Source organism: Micropterus dolomieu, linkage group LG11 (assembly GCF_021292245.1).
Source record: "Micropterus dolomieu isolate WLL.071019.BEF.003 ecotype Adirondacks linkage group LG11, ASM2129224v1, whole genome shotgun sequence".
Taxonomy (NCBI): domain Eukaryota; kingdom Metazoa; phylum Chordata; class Actinopteri; order Centrarchiformes; family Centrarchidae; genus Micropterus; species Micropterus dolomieu.
Window position 1 is genome coordinate 9,971,258 of NC_060160.1, and position 20,821 is coordinate 9,992,078.

The window sequence follows — 20,821 nt, forward strand, 5'->3', positions numbered from 1 at the left end:
GTGTAATAACAGTGACAGTGTGTGAGTGTTACCTCACTCTCCAGAAAGAAGAGCACCAGCATACGGATGAGATTTCCGTTGGGACTGCTCCTCCCTCTGCGCTTAGCCAGCGCTTCTTCTGCCTGCGGGTCATGACGACTGAATAACCTGACAGCAGAAAGAGAGATTGAGAGATGGAAAAGAGGAGAGCGAGAAATAAGGAGAAGAAAGGAGCAATACAGAGAAGGAGTGAGCAAAAAAGATTAAAGACAAGGGAGGAAGCTAATAAGACAGACTTTAGAACCCACTATTAAATGACTAATAAGATCCAAACTAAAAGGCAAGCTCAACATTATTTCAAATCAAAATTATCTTAAGATAATATAGGAAAGACTTCAGGATGGACTCACTTCCTGTGCAGGAACTCTCCAGCAGCAACTGCCACTGGTCTGTGGGCAGAGTAAACCAGGTGGTACACATTCTCACAGTCCTCATTGGATAAGGCGTCTTCACTGCCCCTGTAACAGATAATAAAAATAACACTCAACACAAAGACGTAAAAATTGGCTTTGGTGTCTCCTCAGTACAAATCAAGGAGTACGAGAATCAGAAATAATAATGTAGGGAAGAGTATTTGAGTACATGAAACTAAATTTATTAGGCATATAAAGTGATGTCCATTGAAACAGTGCTTTGAGTGAACAATCGTGCCCAATGTCACACTGAACTAATTATCCAACCTATTTGTGGGACAAGGGCAAAAAGCATTTAAGTTACTCACTGCAGGATGAGTGTGACCAGTCTGATGGCCTCCACAGCCACATCATACTCCTTATCCAGTGTCATTGATACAATACGGTCCTGTCAAAACAGATATAATTAAACAGGGAAGCAACTTGGATAAATAAGCGCAACAGAAATTAGACAACATCAGATCTAAGCATGACTCAGTCCTATTTTTCAGTGTCTTAAAAGCAGTCACGATTCTAACTTTTAATTCTTGCGGATATTACCTTGAAGCGGTTGGTGAACAACTCTAACTTGGGGAACAGTTCTCGGTTTGTGTACAGATTCTGCAAAGCCTTAAGGCACTTCAGACGAACCTCTCCTTGCTGAAAAAGAGAAAGAAACAGAGTTTAAAAAATTTCAAAGAAAAGCAGATTGTGGTGGGCTAGTAAATATTATCAGACCCACTGAATCAATTTAGAAGTGGTGCACTAATATCATAAGAAAACATCAGCAGAGGCTTGAAGAAATGCGAGAAAACAAACAACAAAACCGTGGTGGTGTGCTTACCCTATCGTGTAGCGTCCATCCAACATATTTCAGGTAACTATCATTAAGAAAAGCATCGCTGTACATCTTCATCCATACTCCAATCTCCTCAATACAGATGGCTCGGATTTCAGCAATCGCATCCCTGGAAACAAAATTACATTCACCACGAACATCATTATTATTATTATTATTATTATTATTATTATGACAAACAAGTCTCTGTACTGCTTCGGCAGACAACATTTGACAAAAAATGGTCATGTCTGACTGTTAATTATTAACATCAACAAACACAAAATGTACCTGTAGCGATGCACAAAGATTCCCTTGAAGATGGAATTCATCATATTCTCTATTTCGTCCTGGTTTTCTTGAAGCTGTAAAGAGGACAAACACCAAGTTTTAGGAAGGACAGACTGTGTCCAGGACATTTTAGTATGTAGCACAGTATCCCAATAAGCTAAACAGTGACAGCAGCGGTTATTCCTTATTTTTAACAATCTGAAAAATTACTTTAAATACCAACCGACCTCCTTCCTCTTCTGTAGCAGCAATTCCAACTTCTCATTGGCCCGTTTACCGGCTATCTTGTTCCTCTCAGCCTCGTACTGTCTCTGGGTGTTGTCCTGGTGAATGCTCAGGTTCAGCGCCACATTCACCAGCGCTGTCATCAGCTTCATCGCTATGTAGAGACAAAAATGCACATACTAAGGCTCTGTAATAAATAAATTTTCCTCGCAGGAAATTTGTTCTTGATTTCTTCATTTTCTACCTCTTGTAAAAAACCTGTACACAAGTCTAGGTTAAGTTCTATAACATAAAAGTTACCAGAAGAATCACACTTTTTGTTTTTTTGTGGCAAACAAAGTTGTCAGATGCAAACACGGTATACCATAAGTATAAAGGTGTAACAGTAAAGCGGTCGTCTCCCACATCAAAATAGGTTTCCTCAATTGACAGGTGGAATTTCTACCACTAATCTCAGTCATTTTTAACGTCTTTGCAGACACTTTGATTACATGTATTTATTGTCATTACCTGCCTCTTGTAAGATTCAGCACTACCCTAACAACATCGGTGGTGTTTTCATTCACTGCCAGCCATTGTGGAGGTGTGTGCAACTCACTTAATAACTGTTCAAAAACATAGTGTACAAATAAATGTCTTATTGTTACTGTAATGATGAGGACTGCTGCAGCACTCATAAAGCTGGTGTCAGTACCTGCTAACGTGGAGGTGTGTCTGAAGGCTCGCACTTGAGAGTCAGACAGGCCAGTGAGGAGTGAGATCACCGTGTCCATCATGTACTCGTCGTAGATGATGCTGTACTGACACTGTCGGATCAAAACGCTGATGAACTCACAGAAGTTGTAGCGGAACTTCTTCCACATAGGCCCTGGCATGGTGAGGGGATAATCCCCGCTGTCCTGTTGACAAAAAACACACAGTGATCAGAGAGACTTCATTATCGTTTCTCGAAATGATCTGGTTCAAGCCTCTGTGCTGGCAAGCATTCATCCAGCTGGAGTGTTTCTGAGCAACACGAACAATTTTCTTCCAAGTTTTACAGATAATTGACTACGCCATCATTCAGGTCAGTGTTGATACAGCAGACAAACTCTATGACCTTTAAGGTTTGCTGTCCATTACTGGGTTAGGGGTTAGATCTTACAAGTGACTATATTAAATTTGTGTCTTTAGATAGCTGGATTATTTGCTGCTATTAAAACTATGGTTGTTATAGTTGTGTGTATACTCTGAGACATGTTTTCAGTAACATGCTTGTTATGATTTCTGGTTGAGTTTAAGAACACATTTGTTACCAGTGAAGGAGAGCAGAATCCCTTTTATTTGTTGAACCGCTGATATTTGTTTGTTACGCTCTGTTCTGTCAAAAGTCTGATGTGGTTAGAGCTTAGTAAAAAAAAACAACTGAAAACTGATGTGAGAGGTAAGTGACTTTCATTTTTTATTGTGTGATTTAAATCGCACTGCACCCACTTACAAATATCTGTTCCTTCTGCTCATACATAAAAAATAGTTTCCAACTTACATTGAATATAAATAGAAAATTGGTTTGAGCTGTCGAAGAGACATGAAAGTCTCAAATGCATTTGAAGCCTTAATTATCCTTTGGAGGATTATTCCTGCTTGAAAAAAAAACCTGACGAGCACACACTGTGCACAACGCTTCTTTAGAAAGGCCACCTGTTTGCATTGCTACTAAACACAACCCCACATCCACCACAGCAATTTCACTTGCATTAATTACTCCCTGACTGAAGCAGACAGTTACCTCATCAAACTCTTCAGTCATCTTGCGGATGATCTCTGCGTTCTGCATGTTCCTAAACATCTCAATCCTCACAGTGCCTGGTTACACAACAATAACAACATGATATTTAAAATTCCAGCTGTTTGACACATGTACACAGAACAACTGATCTTGCTAAGTTCCAGCAGTTATACTAGACTTACCTTTGCACCCTGAGCACTGGATGAAAAAATTAATGAGGTCCAGCAGTGCCAAGTCTCTGTCTTGCTTATACGACTCGATCCACTCATCCACCACAGACTGTTTACACACAGAAAACACACACACTAAGATTTTTAAATGTCAATATTTTAAAAGTCTAACCTACAAAATGGACAGGTGCTGTTAAACCTGAGTGCAAAACAGTTTTTAATATAAGAAACACCTTGTGAGGTATAAACAAGTACGAGTATGGCCACTTCAGAAAATTAAAAACACATTCACCCACCTGCATGGCGCTCTTGCCCAGTTTGACCACTTCAAACAAAGTGACGGGGTCTCCACCGTCTCCATTATGTTGAGCCACACCGTTGGCTTTCCCTCGCCCTCTTGCTACGCCCACAGCCTTGTCCATCGGTGACTTCCGAGGCTTCTTATTAGAGGTCTGTGGGGATGAAGGTGTCAATAACACAGGTAGGTAACCCAAACACTCATTGGTTATCTAACAGAAATACACCTTCAGGCACACACAAACACAGACATGTATACACTAGGTGTTATAAGGGCTTGTTTCCTCACCTCTTCCAACATACACACATGCATGCACACACTCCAAAAACCATACACAAAACAGAGACAATAACAAAGTATTTCCTCTTTCCTCTAACTCAGACTCATACCGGGGCTTGTTTTCCAGGCCTCCCTCTCTTCTTCTTGCCTTTCATCTCTGGATCTTCCAACTCACTCATGCTCATACTTAAGCCCACTGCGTCAGTTGCCCCAGACTCATTGGATGAGTCCCTTAGAGAGCAAAACACATACAGATTCAGAAGCTTTTGTTGATCCACAGAGCAAATTAAGAATTCAGTTTCAAAATGACAGATCAGAATAGTGAAACTATATGGATGACAAGCAAACCAAAGTACTTGTTTTAGTGAAGTATAAACTAGGGCAGCACAATTACTGTAATATTTTGATGAGGGTCAAATGTGTGACAAAACAGTATTAAGCAGTAAAGTACTGTAGTGCTGCAGAGATGCCCCAGTCTAGAAATCGTGTTCTCCCAATATAAGAAAACATGTTTGTTTGGTATGACCCCAACAAATGTCACACCATCATGATTTTTCATACACAAGTTAAAAACAAAAGATTTCATTTAAGGCCACAGAGCGGTTACCAGTAACATCCACATTTTCTACAGGACGGTAAATGCATGCAATGTTCTCTTTCTGTAAATTGTGTGATTCACTCACTGTAGGACGGGGAGCTCCGAGGTGATCATCCTGGTTAGTGAGGATGGCGGTGTGGTGTGTGTTTATGTGCGTCTTCAGGACTGAGTGGGGTTCAGGTCAAAAGATGGGAGGCACAAGACAGCAGCTCAGTTGGGGGAAAGTTCAGGAAAGGGCAGGGAGGAGAGGCTCCAGGACGGACTGCGCTCAACTTGCTGGCACTTAATTCTCTTCAGCTCCTGGAAAACAAACACAGCGAAAGTGAGGAAATGATTATTAAAAATACAAACATTTCAAAACAAATCCAACCAGTATCAACCATAAATGATACAGGTGCTTTGTTGCACATAAACAGAAAACTGATTTAGATCAAGTGGAAGCTGTCAGGTTTATTAATGAGGTAATAAAGTGATGCCCCTCAAATCACTAGCAATTTATTAAACTGTGGCAAATGACTGCTCTAAATGGTTTGTAACATTAGTTAATACCTAACAGTTTATATGATGTGTGAAGGTTACGAGTCACAATTGTGAAATGTCATTGAAAGCAGACAGAGACAGTTCAATACTCTGGTCGATCAGGCTGTGGAAGTGGAAATGGGGAGAGGAGGACACCAACTGGCCGCTTTGAGAACTACAACAGCAAAATATTGTGGGACGTGTAGTGAGGATTTGTACACAGGAGTGTTGTTGTAAAACTATTTCAAAAACAAGCCTGAAAATTGTCAGAAATGTACCATAATACATAAACTAAGTAAGCTTTCTCTATTAAATTAAGAATACGATCAGCTTAAAGTGTGACATTACACTATTTTGAACTTTGTAAAAGTAGAATTATACAGAAAGCAGAGAGCTGCTATGACTTAATCAAAGCATTGCCCTCTGGTCAAAATAAAGGTGAAAAATATTTGAGTCTTTGTTAGACAAAGGCGAAAGACGAAAAGGATTTCCAAAAATTGGTTCCTGAATTATGAAACTTTTGAGTTGCCACAAACGATGCAAACTCTGTGAAACAATCCCAAAATGCCTTGCAGCCAGAGCTCAGAGTAAAGCTAAATTCTCATATAGAAGACTGTTATTTACAATATCAGTTATTTACCTGTTCATATGCAAATGAGAGCAAAGAGCAAAGGAGGATCAATGCCGCTCTTCACCACAAGAGGCAGTATGATCCACAAAGTCCTCTGCCCAAAGTCTATCTCCAAACTGCTTAATTGAGTTTTAACTGAGGAAAGTGGTCTTAAAAAAATCCCTTAACACTCATTTAGCTCACAGCTCAGTTCCAGTCCAGTTCTGCTCACCTACAAAGGGTTTTAAGAGTGTATTTTCCCCAGAGTGTGTGTGAGTGTATACGTGTGTGTTTGAAAGTAGGTCTGGGCAACAGTAGGGGGCAGGCTAAGAGAGTGTGTATTTAAATGCAGTCTTCCACGATGTGTTTGTACTGAGGAATAGCATGGGCAGGAACTGAACTGCGCGCGCGCACACACACACACACACACACACACACACACACACTTTTCTCAGTCAGGCTGTCATCTAAGCCTGAGAAAGAAACTTCAGGTGAACACAGGATTTCAATCATTACAACTACAGAATACAATTTTTCCTGCCTGTATGGTCTAGTTGCTTGGAATAATATTTAATAAAATCTGAAGTTGGCCTTTATCTGACTACCACTCTCAAACTTCAATAGCCCACTGAGGTGGAAAGGAGGAATGGCTGGGATTTGACCTGCTAGCATGCACATAAGCTTCTGACTTTTGGCACTTGATATTCCTGCTGCACAGACATTAAACCTACAAAAAGGATATAGAGGCTCGATTCTGCCGACATGGCTGCACATATGAATGGTGGGGGAAATAATCCCGGCCATTTGTGGAACAGCATTCAAAAACTCGGACACGGCAGAAACTTGCACAATACCACAATAAAGATAACAAATCCACTTGCTTTTTAACATCTTTATTTGTAACCTGACGATGTTTTTTCTGCTCACATAAATTCTGCATCAGAATCAGAAGGATATTTAATACAATGGAAGTGAGATTGTAATGGAAATGACATCTAGGAAAGTTAAGTTTTAAACTTCTTATGAGCAACCTTAATTAACATGCTGGCAGGCGATCAGGGAAAAGGGTAATAGTGGAAATTATGAAAGAGCAACAGGAAAACCTAACACAGAATGCTATAATTAAAAGGAATATATACTACTTATATTTTGGGACGTCAAGCACAGCGAGCTTACAAGTTTCAACAACATAGAAAAAAAGATTTGCACACAGCATGCGCTTCAAAGCATCCTTCATCCTTCACCTCCAGCCCTGAAGTACATGCAAAGCATTTTTCTCTCCTTTTTAGATTAAAACAGATTTGAGACTTTCAAAAACGTTTGGGAAATACAGTAAGAATGAAGACAGCTTTCATATATATGACATGACTGCTGTCATTTCTTGTCAAATACTACAATATTTTTATCACAGATATGTGATATTTAACAGGCAAAAAGACCATTAATTCAGATAACAGCAGGGCTGAACATTAATTGTTTTCAAAAGAACGCGTTGAAAGAACGCGATTAGCTAATTAAAATGTTGGTCAATTATACAGCGCATCTGACCCGTTTTAAACAATCATGCAGTTACAAATTCGTTCCGTTGTCATCCTTGTGTGACATATCTGCTGGCCAATCACAAGCGCCATGCGCCTCCTGTTATAATCCTGCTCACCAATCAGAGTGGGCACAGGGCACGTACATTTTACAACAAACGAAACTAGAGGAAAACGTGGGTTAATGGCGCCAGCCAAACCGACACAGGCAGCGGCTGTGCCGCAGTTTTTGTCCAGCGTCAACTCACACTTAAGTGTTTCAGCAGCGGAGCGTTTAGCCTACACGTTGTTAGCGTGTTGTTAATTTGTCATTTTGCGTGCTTCAACTACGGATAACAGCTCTCTGCGGGCTACATATCCTACATGAAGCATTTCAGAATAAGAGCGTTTTGCCTGATTTTGCTGACTTGTTCAGATTTTGCGTATTTGTTCACTTGTTTTTTGCTTCTACTATGGTTAAGTAAGCTATGTAGTTAAATTGTTTCTTTTTTGTCTGTTTTAACTGTGTTTATTGTTGAAGTACGATCTGGAGTCTGCAATGGGTGTTTTATTTTGAAAATAGACCGGATTCTCAATAGAGAGCCTAAGTCACACTTCCGTGTCCGGCTCATGGGAGCTTAGCTGTTTCTCAATCTCCATTCTTTTCTGTACTTGTGTTCTTGTGGACTTGTGAAACGTCATCAGTCGCAGCCAAAGTACTGTTCCAATTCAAAAGTCCGCATCTAGCCAAGTACAGTCAAATACCCGAATGTGTTCTCGCTCTGCCCGTTTTATGGAGCCTGCATCGGTGGTGACTTGTGTGGACTTCGGATCGCCAGATATCCGAGAATGCAGTTGTTAAAACTCGAATATATCAAATATGTGGTTGAATTCTCAAGACAGAGCGAATTTAAAAAAATGCTACGATGTTTTCGGAGATGTGAGGTCCCGCCCGCTAACGGTCCGGCCGTCATCAAGTCCGCTGCTGTTCCAACTGCTGAATGACTGACTGCGTGATCCCGTTCCTGGGAGTTTGTACTCCCGAGCCAAACTTGCCAAGTCCGAGCTTTAAAGTACAGAAGTCCGAATCTTGGCGAACTCGGTATTCAGAAACAGCCCTTAGTTTGGAAAAAATATGTATGGTAGTCAATGGCGAGAGACAACTTATCTTTTTATCCCGTTTGAACTGAACCCTGAATTACACATATGATGTTGGTCAATTTAAAATATAATTTTGCAAGTCAAGAAAGTTGCATTTTGTTGTAAAACAGTAAATTTACATGTCGTTTTGTGTGAAACCGCTCAATGAACTATATCTCTCGTCTCGCACAATATACATCACCAACATGTTAGTGCGGTAAAGCTAGCTTTCTTGCTACTAGCTAGATAATGTACCTATGTTCCACGCAGAAATATATCTCACCTGATGTGTTTAAACCAACGACTCCTGGCTCTTTAATCACATCATCCTCTCATGTAAGTGTTTTGATGTTAGCTTCAGTCATTAACAGAGAAAGTTATGACGTCACATACGCGACTTTTGGGTTTGTGGTCTTTGTAATTACGTATTTTCACAGTCTTATATCTAAATGTGTAATTCAGGGCACAATTCAAACGCGATCAAAATATTTGTTGTCTCCTGCCATTGACTACCGTACAATATTTTAGTACAATATAGACAGTATATTACTGGACGAAGCCACTCCGCTGATTTGAATGGAGAGGAGTGAAGCCAGTTTTGGACCAATAAAATACTACTACAGGGCTATTTCCTGTTGGCACCAGTGTCTACTGCGCATGATCGCGCAGCACAACCGTGGTTTAATGACGTAGAACAACGGCAGAAACACCGTAATTCTGGTAGCTGCACCAACAAAAGGTTTCATGGCTCAGTGTGTTTGTCTGACTCGGATCGTCACTGATTAATCAGCCGACCTACGAGGCTCACCTGTGAAACACCAACGCAGCGTCACTGATGGCCGAATAGTTTTTTTTAGATTGCTGAGAGCTTATAATCTAAGCAATACGGTTACATCTCATGTGCGACGGGGTGTCACAGGGTTTTGACGTCATTTTTGGGCCTTCATGGATCCCTCCATGCAGGCTTTGGTCGGCTTCACTGTCCGATCTCTGGCTTACCCCCTTGGTTCTGTGTCTGACTTCCTGCCTGTTTCATCAGGGGCGAGTTCAATCTCAAAACATTTTGCACCGTTTTTTTAACATTTTCAGATTGAACATGTTTCCTTGCAACGTTGTGCAACGGGCTTCGAGGTATGTTTTCTTCTGTTTGGTGGGCGTGTCACAGGTGTTACCAAATCAGCAGCGACAAGTTTGTAAACACAACGGAGTTAAGAAGGCAGGGAAATGCAGTGGGCTTGAGTACACAACAGGGTGTTTCCGTTGAAAAAAACTTTTTGCTACGTTTTGTCGGCGCTGAACTCGCCCCTGCTCTGTGCTGCTTGACGCGGCTTCTGTCAAAAATAGACTTGCAGTGAATATTGAACTTTAGCTTAACTTCAATAAAAAAATTAATAAATCGCAAATTGAATCGTAATCGCAATATCTGGCAGAAAAATTGCAATTAGATTTTTCCCCAAATTGTTCAGACCTAGATAACCGATATTGCACCTGCACACTCAAAAAAAAAAAAATATCACATCCCTGCTGAAAACACTTGTATTGGAGATGCCAGTTTCAACCAAAGTTAGTCCAAAGTACAAACAAATAGGTAACCTAGGAGAGACTCCCTCATCCTAGCTCTACAAAGCCTACTCACTAAGACCAGGGGCGCATACACAGTGCAAACAAACTGGAGAATCTGAATTGGGAAAGAGGGATGTGATCTGAACAAACAAACAAAAACCTCTCCAGTGAAGGTAAACAATGTGGAAACAGGGACACCTATGAAGCACCAGAGGGTCTGAATGCATTCCTGTCAAAAACCAACTACAACAGAAAAAATATTAAAATTAAATTACCCATGTTGTAGAGATGTGGAGAGGAAATTACAGTAAGTCTGACTGTAATTAACAGGACAATAACTAAAAGATGCTGGTGTTAATGAAACATAACCTCATTTAGTCTTGTCTAATCATTTTGAGTGATTTTAATTTGTGGATTAATCCCACATAAACTCTTCACATGATTTAGAGAGAAAATAGCCTAATCAAGATGAAGATGCAAGACACCATGCGAACAGTGAAATGATATTGCTCCTCCAATAATTGACTCTTGATACTGGTAATTAGCATAAGTTTAAAACTTATTAATAAGAAGTAATCAAATTTTGTAGCAAAGTAACTGGATTAAAGCCACAGCGGTGCAGCTTTAGATGACTGACAAGGTACAAAACAGAGGAGGCGGGACTGCCCCTATTATGTCATTTCACCACTGTCCCACCTGCCATCTCTCCCCTCCACTGCTGGAGATGCCACCTCCACCGTCATCATCCCTCTGTACTTCATAGACTGTTACATCTCAAATGCTTACTCTTTCTTTATCCCAACATGCTTCTTTCATCATCAGATTATCTTGATTTGAAACAACCACTGTGTCATGTTTATTTTTTATCAGTCCTGAGCTTTTTATATACAGTCTATGGTCCTGAGCTACACAGAAAAAGAGGAACAGGAAAAGGGTGGGGTGTGTGTGTGTGTGTGTGTGTGTGTGTAAGCTTGGAGCCTGCCTGACCCATTATCGACCAAAAAAACGAAATAATCCTCAATGCACATTGGCTTTCCTCGTTTTCTCGACGCACTAACACTCTCTTTGGCTTTCTCTCTCACACACACACACAGATTGTAGCGGCTTCAACAGGATGCTATGAATAATTTGCACTGAGTCTCCTGAACTGTTACTCAATTTTGGAAGACAGAAGCTGCCAACCACATTCACTTTGCACCTCTCCTCGCCCTTTCTCAGTTCACTTCCATTTACTCTAAAGACATGAATGCAAACAAACTCAAACACATTTTAAAATAACAACAGTTATTGACTGCCAAAGAAGAATAATGGATGATACATGTTAAGCCACTTTTCTGTTCACTCAGTTTAGTTTGGCTGCACTGTGACATGGGAATAACAGCACTGACCTGCCCTATGATATTCTGCACAAGAGCTGTGACTGTCTCTGCCCTAAACTGAGCTGGTGTCTCTGTTAACTGATAAACACGTGTGGTCAAGCAGGTTAGAGAGAAAATGGTAGTTCAAATATCTTGTTTTGTCTGACAAGCAGTGCAAAACCCAAAGGTATTACATTTAGCGTGCTATCACAGAAGAGAAAGAAAACCAGCAAGATAGACAAATTGTTTCAGCACTAGTTTACTTTAATCTAAAACTTCATTAGCAAAGCCACACATTTTACAAAGGCGTCCTGTCATATTGAAATCACTTGTGCAGTTGCAGTACCTGCATCGTGGGCTCTGATCACAGTTGCTCAATGTATAGCATGGCAGGGCTATCCCATATGCCTCACAGAATGATGGAAAACAAGAACAGTTAACTATTTACATTTAATAGTACAAGACAGGGCCAATGTTCTCACCAAGTAACATTTACACACACAGTCACTCATAACCTTGCCAGTAGAGGATATTAACTCTGGTAGCAGGAGTGCAGGCAGCTGTACGGCTGGTAGCTGGTTGAAGGCCAGTCTGTCTACTTTAAGTATTTTAAAACATTTGCCCTGACATTCCAGGTGGTGACAGACTATCTACATTTCATATCAAGAGGAGACAAACAGGATCAAGTAAACTGCCCAGAAACTTCACCAGGACTGAACCAAATATTCCCTAAATAAATTAAATGAAGCCCAGCCCAGTTATAATAATAAAACGTCATGTAGCCACTTTAAACAGAAAGACGGGCCAACAGAAATTCTGTCCAGGTTATGGGGAGCTAATAGCCATATAAAACACAATGTGGACTTCTCTGTTTGGAACAAAAAAAATCTATAAAATATGGTCCAAAAACTGAACACCAGGTAATGTTCTTATTGGTGATCTACAGGTTTTAGGTTTACTGGAAAACAGTGGACTACACAGACGGAAAATCTGTATATTTTAATGTGATATTAAAGAACAGTAAAAACTTTGACACTGTTCTGAGACATGCATGTCTGCTACAATACTGTGTTATCCACACATGCAAACATGTGAAGCAGTTGAGTTTTCTTCCACTTTATGCTCAAAAACCTTCTCTAGCACTAATAAGTGGTAAGAAATTAAATTAGTGATATTCAGCATGTAACTGTAGCCACTCATGCTTAAAACAGACACACCGGGATTTGGCAGTGCAGTTATAAGTGCTGCTTCAGAGGCACTAAAACAAACCCTCATGTTAACTATATCCTGTCGAGTCACTACATCCTGTGTGTGTGTCTACTTAAGAGAGTGCAAGACAGAGAGACAACCAGCGAGCATCTGAGAACCACTTAAAATGCATGACATGTTCTCTAGGAGGCAGGCCGCCGTTGCTATAGCAACTGGTGTGGGTCATAAGCCCGGCGGTGACGGCATATTTGATTGGCTGTGTGGAGGCTGGAGGGGACCACAGCGAGAGGGTTAAAATCTGACTTACTGACTCTTACAGGACTCCTCAAGTTATTTTCCAATTAGTTTTTTCTCTGTCTAATTATGCAGATGTAGACGCACATTCGTCACATAGCTAGCTAAAATGAGGCTGGGTGTTTCCTTCCTTCTGGACACCATTCAATCCCATTCACGATATTGCTGAAATTTGCAACAAATCTTAAAACAGTGTAGCGATGAGAGTTATGGGTTAGTATAAAATAAAAGCACAAATATATTAATGTAGGTCTGGGCAATATGGCCAAAAATGTTATGATTTAAAAAAAAACTCATATTATACGATATTGATAATTATCACGATAAATGTCAAATCATTATTTCTTTCAAGTTTAAAGGCTGATTTTTGCTCCTGAGTGAAAACTGAAGAAACCAGATGGTTAATTGTGGTTTTAAACTATTCTTTATGGTCAGAACACGACAAACACTTGGATCACCTCTCTTGCCAATCTGAGGTTGAGCCTTCAAAACCATTATGGTAAAATCTGTTGTTAACAAATATGCACAAGCAAAATTAAATAAAACATTTTTTCAGTCCCTTTTCCTCAACAAAATAAATATCTTAATAGAGAAATTAAGTGCTAATTTATTGATGATATATGATCGAAATGAATTAAATCATACCTTTACTGAACATTTGTTATATTGTAAGTAATATCGCGATAATTATCATTATTGTTTTATTGCCCAACACTGTATTAAGTAGTCCCTAAATGCTGACCTCTAACATCAATGTGCACAATAACACTGCTTTCTGTCAAAACTTTCAGGTCATAAAAGAGGAACTGATTAGAGTGGAAGTCCCACCTGAAGTGCGTGTTTGAATGCAACTTTTCCCTGAATGCAACGTGAATGTCATTGACCAAGGCCTACCAGGCAAAAAAAGAAAGGAAAAAAAAACTACAGGGTTGCCCAGTGAATCTTGCTTAAAACTTTGCCACGACACAATGCGGCATTATCTGGAAAAGCGCCGCATTTCTCATTTGAATATTTCTACTGTTCCCCTTGAGAATAATATAAAAGTCACTATAATAACTTTCTAGAGCTGTAAACAGAACTTGTATAGTATTATAAACCATTGTGCAATATATTCAGTGTAGTGCTGTTTTCCTTCTGCATCAGACTGTTTCAGTGTCTACAAAAAAAAAAAAATCAGCACAAGAGGCAAACTTCTGTCATCATGTAAACAGAATTATGTTACAGTAAATTAATTCATATGATGCGGCTGTACTATGACATTCAACGGGTGAGATTTTATTCAAAGTAATAAATCAACTCCAGTGTTAGAGGAATCCACCTTGACAGAAAAGCATAAATACGGTTTCTACAAAGTACCTCTAATCAAATTGCATGTCTTTCACGGTCACTTCATACCCTTCAACTGTGAAAGAGATTTCTTTGGGACCGAAAATAGTGTTGAATAATCTGCCTTTTCCATTTCTCACAAATATGACAATTAAAATACTGCTCCCGTCTCAAGGCAAAAACAAAAAGGCAGCATTCTAGTAAAGGAAATATACCAATTAGGAAAACAGAACAGCAACAGCAATATAGCAACAAGGAAAATGGTAAATATTGTACAGATTATTGTTAGGTTTTATTTTACTGATCCCTAAAGGAAGCCTCCCCTCCCTCCTACAGGGTGATCAGAGTGCGCTGGGTCAATCACACTACAGTACCACTGCAGGTGGTAATGATTCAACATCACTTCAGCAATGGTAACACTTCAGTGAGGTGGATGCCAGTAGCTGTGGGGGCACAACACTTCTACTACCTTCATATAAATGTTTCAATATTTTCTGAAAAATAATGCAAATATGAAACGATACGGTGTACACAAAACAGGTGGATGCGCAGCTCTCACAAATATTAAATGAAGCACTTCTCTAACACTGACTTGCACTTAGTAATGTACGATTGTTCCCCTTAATCAGTCTAAGGGTTTAAAGGAGCACAAAGAGGATTTAACAGGTGATAACAATAAGGTTAGGATTGTGAAAAGAGCTGGTCTTGCAATTTCATTCCTGAAAACTTGCTAGCGCGCACACACACACTCCTTCCTGTAGCCGTGGACCCTGCTGGCCAATTCTTCTGACAACTATAACCTGCACTACATGTGCTATAATTGGCCATTATCTCTAGAGACAGAGTATAGTAAGTCTCTGTTCCCAATACTGTGGGCTACAGTTGTGCAGTGTTTGAGACAAAAAAAACACAGGACTTGATTCACCACTAATAACATCAGGAGGGAAAAGCAAAGACTTTAAAAAAGGATGGTTGCCCAGATACTGTACATGTACTTCTGTATGAGTTGCCATCACTAAAGCCAATCGAGACTTGCGTGCTATTTCTGTCTCTACAGTTAATATTTCAGGGTATGAAACAGTGATCCTGCATTGGTGAGTAAAGCTGAGTATTATAACACTTCCCACTGGGGCCACCTATGAGAGGAATATGTTAATTCATAAAATGGGATTAGGAAAGAACAAAGTAGAAAAAGAGACAAAATATATCAAGAAATAATGAGAAAGATGAAATGAAATAATTACTTTGGAGAATAAACCACAAAAAGTTGTAATCCTTGTATAATATATTGGTAACTTATGTGTAAATGAATTGTAAGACTGAAAATACAAACAACTCAAGACAACCTGATAGTCCAATACAAATATGATTCAAAGGCCAAACAGAAAAGCTGACTTTCAGTGTGTTTTGTCAAACAGGCCGTTTCCAAGTCAATGCCTTTATTGTCATGTTAATTAAGCTACACTACATAATTAGCCTGTTTTTACAGTGTTTGTGTCCCTCGGGTGCAGGTAGGAAGCTGGCACAAAGCAAAACATCAAAGTGTGCTGCTGGTGAAAGCACAAAGATATTCAAGCTCCACAAAAAGGACGCAGTGTCAACAGGACTCCCTACAACTTCATTACAAATGCAGTAAAACGCACATAAGTAGCAAAACAAGTTTTAGCAGAGACAGGCAGGACATTTCAGCATATTATTCTGCAGTCTACATTCTGCTTAAGACTCGTAACTGAAGAAGCACAAGTGTAATGTGTAAACTTGTTTATTCATTTAAGAGTTTACCAGATACTTGGGCAATGGACAAAAAACCCCTAACATTTCCATACAGCTAAAAAGCTTTCCTCTTCATGCATTCCACCGCAATACTATGCATCATTACTTCCATCTGCAAAATAATTTTACTCTTAAGAGCTTCTTCTAAAGAGCACACACAGACAACATGACTGCATGCCACAAGGAGCGTGTTCTCTCACTATCTCCTCAAAATCACCAAGCTCTTCAAACAGACAGGAACAATGGAACAACTTAACGTGACATAAATAAGCTACATAAGGGGATTCAAAACTATGACTTCAAACAAAAAATCTGTATTAAATCAAAATCACTGTCCTTGCAGCAAACAAAAAAGCTGGGTAACAGTGATAGCCAGTATATTACTTAATGAACCGTTGGCGAGTGCATAATTAAAAACAAGACGGTGCTTAGTGGAGCCGGAGTGATGAAAACTAAATTAGCACACACTGGGAAGATATTCTTTTCTCTTTATATTTCAGCCATTGGCTCAGCAAATGAACTGCTCTGCTGTGCTCTAACTGACTGACACAGGCTAAAGCCGCTCAAGTTTGTCTCTCCAGTCTCTACACACTTAGCTGCTGACTTCCTGAGCTGATGTTACATCGAGCTCAGGCTCAAGTGGATTAACTTTCACACACACCTCTCTCTCTCTCTCTCTCTCTCTCTCCCTCGTTCTGTGTGGCTACATTCAAAAGTGGTCTGTGCAATAATTTGGGAGGCTCAATTACTAAAAACTGATCGAACGTTCTGTCTGCTCAAATGGATGTTAACCCCTGTGAAGCACTCATCTTTACAAAGCTGGTTTCCGTAGCAACACACCCATTACAAAGCTCAAATGAAGTCATTTTCTGCTCAACGGCCATTTATTACTTTTATTACTTTCTCAAAAACAATTTATCTTTACAATTTCAGCTCGTGGAGGATTTGACACAAATCAGCCTCAGCGGTTATCTGTAACTGTACACCATGCAGCGTACCTCCTCTCCACAATGTGGTGTTCTCAATGTACTTATATCACAGCACTTTATGACAGTGTTATGATTTCAGTGCTTCCCATATATTGATTAATTTGTGCCTGCCTGCCACAATATCAACGCTGGCCGCTACATATTAATTTTCGATTATTTATTTTTACTATTTAAAATTGGTAAAATCGTATTTAATTGTAGAGCTGCGCCAAAGTTCTTATAGGTAAGTCCTAACACTCGGCAGCCATCGTGGCAATGCCTCTGGGCAGTTATATCGGACTAACAAGACCAGGCTCCTATCTAATGGGGAGAGAGCCAGAACTGCACTTTCACCAGCACATAAAAACTACATGAATAGAATCGGCAGTAAAATCAGATAAAAATCGCAAAAAAAGTTTAACGACTTTGTCCCAAAATAAGGTTTACGGCTGCACAAATTTGTCCAAAACTAATGCATTTTAGTTAACTAAGTAAGTCCATCTGTTCTTAACACAATGCTGTCAATCTAGGAGACCCACATTCAAATAAGTTATTAGCCAGCATGTAAGGATCCTAGCTATTAAGGATAGCTATGTTAACGTTAGAATCCTCTAGATGGCATATCAAAGTGAAACAGTGTCCTGAAATCACCACGGACTCAGCAAATGCCTTGTACTGTGCTATGAGCCCTCTGGCTGTACGCATGTATAACGTTGGTTCAGGTTCAGTGTGTAAGTTTTAGTGGCATCCAGTGGTGAGGGTTGCAAATTGCAACCAGCAACTCACGGTGCATTCATGTGCCCTTCGGATGGTCCCATTTCCCGAGTTGTGAAGTCATTCTTCCGACTCCGGTGTGTGTTCATGTGCTCTTAAGTCAGAATGTGGAATCAACATGGATGCTACTACAAAGATGTGTTGGATTAGCATTTTCAGAGCATATAAACAACACACAGACATCTAGTTCACTCTACATGGACAGCAAACTAACCATTATAACCATATTAAAAATATATATGCAATACATGATTTTGCACAAATCAAAAGTTCTGTATACTTCTTTATGTCCCATGTACCCATTATTTCTCTTTTTGCAATAAAGATTAAAGAGGAAAAAAATATTATATGATTATTCAGACACCACATGAATGCACCATCAGTCACTGCTCACCCCTCCCTTTCAACACATGCAGGAGAAGCTACAGTGGCCGATTAGCTCTATCAGCTCTTGACTTGTGGTAAATAATATGTGTGGGCCTCCATTTGCTCAAATTTGTGTTCTTATCTTGCTTCTAATAAACCAGTCAAAGACTAGTACTACTACTAACATTACTCTTTGTTCTTGTTACCTATCAAACATAGTGACGAAATGCGCACTGAGACTTTGCCCGTTTCAGCTACTGTAGAAAAGTGGCGGCGCAACATGGCAACGTCCATGTAAGAGAACCTGCTGTGTAAGATATAAATGGCTCATTCTAAGGTAATAAAAATATAACGGTCCATTATACACCACTGATAACTAGGGCTGTCACGATGAAAATTTAAACACCGTGCTATTGGTCAAGCCTACCACGGAGGATGGCAATCACCACAACAACCGCAATGTTCATAATGTACACTTCAGGGCTTGTTAAATTAATAAATGAGTGCTTCAAAAGTTTCACAACCGTAACGAGCTCTGTTCAAGGATGGATCACCATGGGCTGTACGTGACCCGACTTCAAACTTGGAAGCTGTAAGTGATGCCATGTATTGTGTTGTTTTACTGTTTATTTTAAAGGTTAGCTAACTTGGTGTTAGCATATTGCGCGCCTAATGTGGCTAGCAGGCTCGGCGATGTTGGACTAACGCTGTAATCCTGAGGGACAGTCGAGAGAAACTGAACGGTAAGCCTCATTTGAAGCTCACTAACAAGGGTTGTGTGTCGGATGCCTGCAGCTGTTTTTTGTTGTTGTTGCTTTCTGTTGAAATTTAGTTATAATGTTACCACAACGCACCGTGGCGCGCGTGCGTTGCTGCGCATGTAAATCGACTTGATATACGTGCCCTGAAGGTAATGATATAGCTATGTGTGAAAAAGACACTGTCAAACTACAAAAAGGCAATGTTGTTGACTAGCACCCAGCAGCTAGCTTGCTCCGACCATAAAGCTGCTACTGATAACATATTATATTGCATTTCTGTCAATAGATCCTCCTAAATATTACACACTGGACCTTTAAAAGCAAAAACAATTCTTGTGCAGAGTATTCATAAGACTATGTGAAATGACCAAAAAAAATTTAAATATATTTTTTTTTTGTTTATATATATATATATATATATATAAACCTTAAATAGACTGATGTCTGTCAGAGCTAAAGCAGGTGTTTCCTTCAAATGCCGAGAGGGAGAAAGACTGAAATAGACAAGAATGTATGTAAATGTCTGAACCACCTGGTTATCTTCATGCCCGTATTGTAAACTACATCACAGCAGCTGAAAGTATGACAAACAGCCTGCAATCAAGTCAGCATGTGTAGTTCTGAGCTGGAGAACATCTCAGGAGGAGCCAGTTTCCTCACAGCTTATCACTGTTTGCTCTGATAATTACCTCTGTTGTTTTATACCGCTGTGTGAACTCTGACACTGATCTTTTTTTCAACAAAAAAAAAAAGGTTAGTTATTATGGCGAACATCTGTTCTTGTCTCACTTCAAACTAATCAGGATAAAGTTATTCTCTTTGTGATCCTTCAAAGTTCTGATATCTTGCCAATCAACCTTGTTTCAATGTTGCATTTCAGCTTCCACTTGTTGGGGTCATCCAGTATTTCCAGAAGGGCCAGTCAAAGGTCTGTTGCTGGTCAGGTTTTCATACCAATACTATGTGTTTTTCTAGATAAATCTTGTTTCATTTATTTAACAAAAAATGGAATCTCTCTCAAGTACATCTACAGTCTAAACCTTGCCTTAATCAACCTTAATCTACTGTATCTACTACTTAACAATCAAACAATATGAGGCCAAATCATTTATACCAATGACAGGACAAGCATTTACAAATTACAAAACTGTAATTTAAATGAAATGAATGAATGAATTTAAATGATCAATCATTTATTCAACAAGAAAAACAAAGAATCTAATAAAGCATTCAGTTTGATATTGCGCGATATATAGTGGGTACGGAAAGTATCCAGACCCCTTTAAATTTTTCACTCTTTGTTTCATTGCAGCCATTTCCCAAAAATCAAAAAAGTTCATTTTATTTCTCAGTAATGTACACTCAGCACCCCATCTTGACAGAAAAAAACAGAAATGTAGAACTTTTTGCAAATTTATTAAAAAAGAAAAACTGAAATATCACATGGTCATAAGTATTCAGACCCTTTGCTCAGTATTTAGTAGAAGCACCCTTTTGATCTAATACAGCCATGAGTCGTTTTGGGAAAGATGCAACAAGTTTTTCACATCTGGATTTGGGTATCCTCTGCCATTCCTCCTTGCAGATCCTCTCCAGTTCTGTCAGGTTGGATGGTAAACGTTGGTGGACAGCCATTTTCAGGTCTCTCCAGAGATGCTCAATTGGGTTTAAGTCAGGGCTCTGGCCGGGCCATTCAAGAACAGCCACGGAGTTGTTGTGAAGCCACTCCTTCGTTATTTTAGCGG

The 20,821-nt window shown here is 39.6% G+C and overlaps 1 protein-coding gene across 1 annotated transcript in view; it reads right to left on the reverse strand.

Annotated features, from left to right (window-relative positions):
- stag1a (stromal antigen 1a) overlaps positions 1 to 20,821 on the reverse strand; it is a 56,663-nt gene that overhangs the window by 11,476 nt on the left and 24,366 nt on the right. Inside the window, exons 2-14 of the mRNA XM_046062799.1 lie at positions 4,984 to 5,198; positions 4,411 to 4,531; positions 4,020 to 4,175; positions 3,736 to 3,832; positions 3,554 to 3,630; positions 2,480 to 2,684; positions 1,788 to 1,939; positions 1,561 to 1,634; positions 1,276 to 1,399; positions 993 to 1,091; positions 761 to 840; positions 390 to 497; positions 33 to 147 (exon numbers count right to left, since the gene is read on the reverse strand). Of these exons, the coding sequence (XP_045918755.1) occupies positions 33 to 147; positions 390 to 497; positions 761 to 840; positions 993 to 1,091; positions 1,276 to 1,399; positions 1,561 to 1,634; positions 1,788 to 1,939; positions 2,480 to 2,684; positions 3,554 to 3,630; positions 3,736 to 3,832; positions 4,020 to 4,175; positions 4,411 to 4,531; positions 4,984 to 5,012 (1,437 nt within the window). The 5' untranslated portion in view covers positions 5,013 to 5,198. The remainder of the gene's footprint in view (positions 1 to 32; positions 148 to 389; positions 498 to 760; positions 841 to 992; positions 1,092 to 1,275; positions 1,400 to 1,560; positions 1,635 to 1,787; positions 1,940 to 2,479; positions 2,685 to 3,553; positions 3,631 to 3,735; positions 3,833 to 4,019; positions 4,176 to 4,410; positions 4,532 to 4,983; positions 5,199 to 20,821) is intronic.